This window comes from Pteropus medius, unplaced genomic scaffold, assembly GCF_902729225.1.
Source record: "Pteropus medius unplaced genomic scaffold, Ma_sr-lr_union100, whole genome shotgun sequence".
Classification (NCBI taxonomy): domain Eukaryota; kingdom Metazoa; phylum Chordata; class Mammalia; order Chiroptera; family Pteropodidae; genus Pteropus; species Pteropus medius.
The window spans coordinates 4,869,524-4,877,336 of record NW_024349225.1 but is presented as its reverse complement, the minus strand read 5'-3'; the positions used below and the strand labels follow the sequence as shown (position 1 = coordinate 4,877,336).

At 38.4% G+C, this 7,813-nt stretch overlaps 1 protein-coding gene across 2 annotated transcripts in view; it reads right to left on the bottom strand.

Annotated features, from left to right (window-relative positions):
* Positions 1-2,544: 2,544 nt before the first annotated feature.
* Positions 2,545-7,813, bottom strand: part of EDEM3 (ER degradation enhancing alpha-mannosidase like protein 3) — a 50,763-nt gene continuing 45,494 nt past the window's right edge. For both annotated transcript variants that reach the window (XM_039881248.1, XM_039881249.1), the window contains exon 20: positions 2,545-6,438. In XM_039881248.1, the coding sequence (XP_039737182.1) occupies positions 6,032-6,438 (407 nt within the window). In that variant the 3' untranslated portion in view covers positions 2,545-6,031. The remainder of the gene's footprint in view (positions 6,439-7,813) is intronic.

The following is a 7,813-nucleotide window of genomic DNA, read 5'->3' as shown; positions in this document are numbered from 1 at the left end:
AGAGCTTTTTACATAGAATTTTGGTGTAACTTCTCTGAAGTGTAAGTCAGCAAGTCTTGTAGGTTTGGGAAGACTTAGATTACTGGATCTTAGATGAGGCAGCCCTGTGTATTTACGGTACCCAGTAATTATTTTTACAACTCCCACTGACGGAGATAATTCGATGTTCCCTCCAAGGTTAGAATATGTATATGGGACAAAATAGTCAGAGGAAAAGAGAGATTTTTGTCTAGCAGCCAGATATTTCCATTTTTCAGTCCATCTCGTTAGAGTCTGGGGATTCCATCTCTTCAATATTGAGGAAGAAAAAGTAGAGGATCGTCCTAGGATATGTGCAGGGAAATGTCAATCATAGTAAGTGCAAACACAAGTCGTGTGGGTTCACACGCAGACAGCTTGGTGGAAGCCGAGGTGGTTCTCATCTGCATCTTTTTCAATGAAATATGTGGTGAGGTCATCAGTAAGTGACAGGGGAGGAGTATGGGATATTTGAAAAGAAAGGCGGTATGAAACTGTTGTCTGAGTGGGAAAATGAATTAGCTAGAGAAATGTGGTTGGAATTTGAGGAAGTACTGTATCTCACTTGAGATCTGTGGTCACGACTTAGTCAGGCATGTCAGCAGTGGGGGGAATGATTTCATCCAGTTCCAATAGATAAAGGGCATAACCAGTGAGTCCTTGGGTTTGATAAGATTTTAAAGTTTTGCCAAGTCACATCAGCAGAGGAAGGGAGGTGAATGGTGGGCAAGTTGGAAGGTGAGGCCACGAGAAGGCTGACGCATTCTGAGAAACTAGAAGGTTCGGTGGATTGGAGGTCCTGAAGAATTATCTGAGTGGAGGAGATTGAGCTGAGAGAATGGGAAGTAGTGATTAGAGACAGCTCACAGGCCTTTGAAAATATTTCTAACAACACAATAAGAAAATTGGGGCTAGAATTCTATTAGCTCAGTACCTCAGGTGAGGCAGGAGAGTGGCTGAATGAACGGTTTAGCCTTTCTAAAGGCAGCAGCTGTCTGAACTGACGTGAGACCTTGATTTCCTCTACAACTGGAGGAAGTGGCATGGGAGATGAGGAAAGGGATTATAAAACAAGCTGGCTTGCAGTGTGTCAGATTCCCTCTTGGGCCTTAAGGCCAATGACTTTTCTTAGAGGTTCAGAAAAGATAAAGGTGGTTCCTATGAAGATATATGCCATGTCGTTTCAAAACCCCAGCAACAGGGTACTGGCAGCGGTGGCCGGGAGGGCAGTAGCGAGCTCTCCTTCGTATTCAATTTTTCTTTGACTCATCTATTTGGGGGACTTCGGTTCTTTCCTCAACCATGTGGCTGAGGTTTTCAATCTTTGTCTTTTAAGGATCCCATCCTACTATTATATGCGGAGTATTTTTTTCATCATTACCTGTTGCTGTTTCTTAGTATCAGTGAGACTGAACCAAGGGTAGAAATGTGTTCTGTAACACAGCATAGATTTTTAAACTTAAACGCTTCTCCCACTATCAGGGATGGCGAGTGCATTCTTTTATGGCTTAAGACAATCTCCAAGTGTCTATCAGTGTCCTTCTATTTACTACTTCATCAAAGATGGTAGATAAAAACTATAGACCGTCAAGCTTATTAAGGTGCATCAAGAGCGAGGCTTTGAGAAGTATAAGCCATACTAACAGGCAGATGCTGACATGCACTATTTTCGATTAACCCTTAAAGTATTAGTAGACAGACCTCTTAAATCTACTTTACTCAGAGAAGGGACCTCCCTCTTGAAATCTTCCAAGAGATACCATTGGATCCGTTAACCCCTCCTGAAATAGTGGTGCATTGTCCTAGAGGAATGGAGGCACGATGACAGGAACTGATGCCCAAAGAGCCTGAGCATGGATGCTACGGTCTATAAAAGTCCATACGAGGTAGGAGGGTGGTGGTTGAGCAGAAGGTGAACAGAAATTGAAATGGAGGTGAGAGGCGGAGTGATGAGGACGGAGGTAGGGGGAGGGTAGCACGCTGGAAGTACTCTGGCACTAGACCAGGGCCCCCGTTCCACTGACCAGCCACCAAAGGGTGAGACTTTGATCAAGATGCTTAGAACTTGTTCAAGTCTCAGTCTGCTCATCTCAAAGAAAGCAACGATCAATGAATAATAGTGACTATTATTAGATGTTTCAAGATACCTGACCTCAGAAACCCGCATAGTATCACAGCATCGGAAAGTGGCTGTTAAAAGAAAATGGCCTCACTGGAATTAGTAGGAGAGGTTAGTGTCACATTTGATGACGGTATCAGAAAGACAACTGACTTTATTAATTACGAACTCAAAAGAGAAACATGTTACTAATATGGACACTGTGAATCACTAATTCTAACTGGGTCGTTGGCACTAGCTGAGTTGTGGAACTGTCGAATGTATATTTGTGTTTTTAAACCCTATGATGGCCCCCAGATTTACTCCCCTGGGGTAAAATAAATATTAAAGGAAAGACAAAATGGTGAAAAAAATTTAAAGGATCTCAAAGCATAAAGATATGCTAAAAATTCAAATTAAAACTAGACCAGAATATTTACATATTTTATTAAATCTTTACAATCAGTAATTATAATCAAATACACAACTATATACAAGGATTATATACATGTTGCCCAGACTTTTATATCACAGTACGTAGTTTCCCTTAGAAATATTGTATACATTTATCACCAAACAATAAAATCCAACAGTAGTGTTACAGCACCTGTTAGTACAGACATCTTTTTCATAAATTACATCATAAGAAAATATACGGCTGTAAATTGGGCTTTTAAAAATGTCTTTTATAAAATCTGAACATACAATATTTCATTCACAGAATGTTTTTTTCTATGTTCTGACTGAAGCCTTGTGCATAAAACGACCGGTTGGAATATTTACTAAATCCCCCCCAACCTCTAAAATTGTAAGCACTATTTGAATTATTTATGCTGAGCTTTCTTTATGATGAATTTTTGGTGTGGGGTTGGGTGAGAGAACAAATGCTGGTTTTACTATAAAAAGGGCTGTGTGATGGTAATTTAAATTAAAAAAAAAAATTCTCAAGCAGGTAACTATATGAGAGAAATTAAAATCAGAGCATGCACAATTTTTCATTTTACTCTAACACTGTGAAGAAAAGTGAAAAGTATAATGTCAAAAAATTACTTGTTCTGAAACAACTGTTTTCTTGTTGGAAGCCTATTAAGAAAAGGATAAAAAGAAAACCTATCCGACAAAATATCCAGTCCCAAATGTATCTAGTAAATTACAATTCTTTCACACCTAAAACTTTATGGGAAAAGTATTGCAAATTAGGGGTTATCATTTCAATGGACTTTCATAAGCAGAAAAACTACAATTATTTTTAGTAGGTAAACGAGTTAAGTTTTAAAACTTGAAAATACCTGAATTAAATACTTGCTCTAATATCTAACATTTAACTTTCAGATAGTCCTTACTTGATTCCAGGTTTGTAAACACTGTATAAATCCTTCTTAGACAAACAATTTTATGGCTGTGGTGATCACTTTAGCTCTATTTCTATGCAGTCAACATTTAACTGAGGTAGACCAGATGTTTCTAAAATTCAGGGTCTCCCAGAATCCCCCGAATCTTTAGGAAGTAAATAAAACATATATAAAAGGTATTTAAAAAACAAAACATAAAAAACCTAATGCTGTTGGAATTTTTTAATGAACTCAAAAACAACTTCATGGCAGTATGTCAAATAAGAAATGTAGACTCAATTGCAATGTTGAAGTTTTGAAGCTGAACATTATACCTTCTTTTCTTACATGGGGAAAAATCAAGTATAATTCCTTCAGGTGTTAGGTATAATTTGTTAAATTTTTTCTTCTGTCTCTTTCTCTGTCTGTCTCTGTCTCTCTCCCTCTCTCTTTCAAGGATTCACTTTTCTAAACAAGTCAACAATTTGCTTCTAGACCTCAGTGAATGGCAACAGCTCCCCCTAACGGCCAAAGGAAGGGAGAGCGGCAGTAAGCTGGCTCTTCCTTGTATGCCAAAAGATCTTTGCTGGGAAAAAAAATTATGTTCCTTTGATAACTTAGAAAAGTTAGATTTAGACAACAATGGCTCTGAGTTACAAATACAAAATCAAATCACTGAATATAAGGCTTCTGTAACCAAAGTCTTAGAGGAACATCTGCTCCCTTTCTCCAAGCCACATTCCTATAAATCAAGGCAAGTCAAGTAATTAAGCTTCAGCTATTTTGGCAGCTTTGCAATTAAGGTGAACAAAGCACTATGTCTACCCTTTCGTATACTCTATGTATTATAGTTCTATCTTCTTACACCAAATTTCACATGCAGTGACTACAAATATCCATTTTGGTGTCAGATTTAATTAAGAGCCAATAAAGGTTGTTGTATACTACTCTTCCCCTCCCCACAAAGTGAATTCTCTATTAGATTTATTATTCCCTGACCCAATTAGGTTTAGCTGGAATTTTTGAAAGCAGCTATCTACCCCCTTATAAAATAATATGTTTACCTGGGATCTAAGACACACTGTACATGAATATACATAACTACAATACAGCACTGCTGTTCTTTTAACAGTTTAAGTTCATCAGTACCTCAGAACTGTTTTAAGAGAAGGTTATTATGTAATGCCAGGTAAAGAGAAAGGAAATTAAGTCTCAAAATACTCCATTAGAACTGATTCAGGTAAGTTTTAAAAAATAAATAAAATGAGTAAAGCCATGATTTCAACTACAGGGCTGTCTACAGATATCAACAACAAAGTTTTTAAAACTTAAATGTGGCCAGCACCAGACTGCCACCAAAAAAAGAAAAAAAAAGGAAAAAAGGAAAAAAATTATCATTAAGCTATATGGCTATATGTTAGTTGCTACTGTGTAAGTTTTTCACACAGGTTCAAGTCTGTATCAGAAGGAATATTTGTTAAAAAAAAAAAAGCAAACTTAAAAACCATGATTCAACAGAAAATGTGAAAGACTCCTTAGGTACAACTTTAGGAACCATAGTTCCAAAGGAGAAAACAAATAGTAGTTACCCAGGGTTTTTAGATCACTACCACAGTTTTATCATGGCTCCCTAAGATAGAAAAGTGGAACAAAATGTATCAGCTATTGGCAATATGGGCCTCGTGTCTCTAACTGCATACTAAACACGGCATGGAGTAAGGCTGATGGCTAGAGGTAATCACCTCTAAGAGAAATGAACTGGAACAACAGTTATAATTGACCCTACGAGGACATAACATTAAGTTCCATTTCAGAGTAGTCACAGCTCTCCCTATGGGAGGCCCAATGGAAAGTTCATATTGCAACATTAGTTTCTCCCTCACTCCATTTTTCAAAAGTATTAAGTAACCAATTTCCACACTATGTTATGTGACCTTTTTTTACCTGGTCCCAATGCTTATTAGTCTTTACGCCGAGAACTCACCGAGAAAGTACAGTGGTTTGTTTCACCTTTGGTTTAAATGAAAATGGCGTTGTTAAGAGGAAACGAATCAAGTCACCTTGATCATTTGCTCCACAATGAAAAAAGTGAAAGCGACGAGCAGACTGTTCACCACGACCAGGTCACCGCGAGTGCTTCCGTGAAGGCGGCACGACCAGAATGCCCACAATGCTCATGTGTTTCCCAAAAGGGCCTCCGGCCCCAAGACCAAGAAGGCTGAGCTTCCTTTAATTAGAAAGCAATACAAATCCCTATTCCCCACCCAACTACTGAGTGTTTCCTGTCTACCCAGAGACTGCACGCCCATAATGCTCTCCTGGCCTGAGGTGCTGCAGGGTAGTGCAATGCTATCATCTGAGGGGGAAATTGTGACTTTGCATTTTTGATGGGACAGTTTTAAACAAGGTCAATTCTAACACAGCACACTCCAGATTCCTATGATGACCAACTATCCAATCAGAATGCAGCTACTCATCACCAGACTCAAAGCCTCCCACTGGGGAGCCTGCTTAGCGTGAGGGTGTCTATTAACCACAGTTTACCTTTTCTTGTTAAATACCTACCACCAGATTCTCTAGTGAGTCATAGTTCATCTTTCTCCATCATTTCAAAGGCTTCTATATCTTCATTCCAGTCTGCTAATATGGAGTCTATGGGCTGGACCTTTTTACCCCAGCTAACATTGGGATTGGAATCCTCCTCAGTTTCTGATTGTTCTTGAAGTTGGTTATCTAAATCTGTACATTCACCATCAAGGCTCATAGGCTCGTGGTTTTCCGTGGGATCAGAATTCTGTTCAGAGGGAGAAACGCCTGCAGCATTGTCTGTATCTGCTGGGGATAATTCTGGGTGAGAGTTTAGAGAGCTTTCCTCAGGAGACTCTTGATCAGCTAAATCCACCTCATGAGAACTCGATGTAATCGGTTCAGCACTCTGATTCTGGGGATCATGTTCAGAAGATGGTTGTTCTTCATTTTCCATCTCAGGATCTGTATATGAAAGAAATAAACCTCATGCTACTTTTTCCCTTAAAAATTTAATCATACTTTCAAAAGCATACTGGTTTTTGCAATAAAATGAAGACATAAAAGTTAAAGAAAAATCATGTTAATGCAGAACAGTGAACATTAATACTAAAGAGTAAAAGACTGCCTTATAATAAATAATGCAATCACATTTTTCTTTATATTCATTTTGCAAATGGGACATTAGAAAATATACGCTGTTCCAAATTGAAAGGAATACCTAATAACGATAAGACTGCCTTCAGTGGACATTTAGTAAATGCTAAGAAATACACTGAACGGTAATACAATTAAAATGCATATTTATTTGCATTGTATGTCAAATATTTATTAAATGTCTAAATTCAGGAAAGCCTGTACATGAGAACATATTAAACAGAATAAATTTTAAACAGCACATATCATTGCTATATTTTAAGATAACATTGTTTTGGAAAGTAAAATTCCCATTCAGTAGGCCATGAAAATGCAGATAATACAAAATTTGGGATGATTTAATGTGATTAAGTAACATATTTTCATAAAGCCAAGAACTGAGATTATTCATCAAACTTCAACTTCATTATTGTTGATCTATGATTTATAACCATTCTAAAATCCACCAGAAGCCTGAATACTAGGTTAAACCCCTTGTAATGAATGCACAATGAAAGCACTAGAGGTGTTTCATGGAGGATTCCTACAAGAAAATGCTGAAATAGCACTGACGCCCACATGCTGCCTCTGCGGTCGGTCAGCAAACGTCTCCTGAGTGTCCACTACGGGGCAGCACTGTGTAAGGTGCGAGGGGGAAAAAGGCTAAAACAAACACCAGACCTGCCCTTATGGATCTCACAGCTCAGCTGGGGAAAATGACATTTACAAAGAATCACACAAAACAAATATAGAACTCTGTGACACTTGTTATGGGGTTAGGAAAGAATAAGGAGATTGGAGGGTTTCCTTCGGAAAATGACACGAACTGAGATTTGCAAAATAAGTAGTCAGAGAAGAAAGGGAAGACGGACCAATTCTAAAACCAGAAAATCTGAAGAAAATAAAGGCATGCAGGAAGATACAGGTGAGTGCGTACGTACACGCCAACTAGGCAGGATTACCTGCCCAGAGAGGTTTAAGATCGGAGGGTATGTGTGCTGGAGGAAAGGGACAGCGAGGGGGAGGAGTGCCTACACATTCTCTCTTCTAAGCTGTGAAAAAGATACATTTTAATGAGACAATTAAGAAAACCAGGGTGCCACCCAAAGAAATAAACAAGGGAGCTGGCTGCTTCGAGTTCATTTATGCTAGGCTGTCCTAAATTCAAGGGAGAACCAAAACAAAACAACCCTTCAAATTTTCT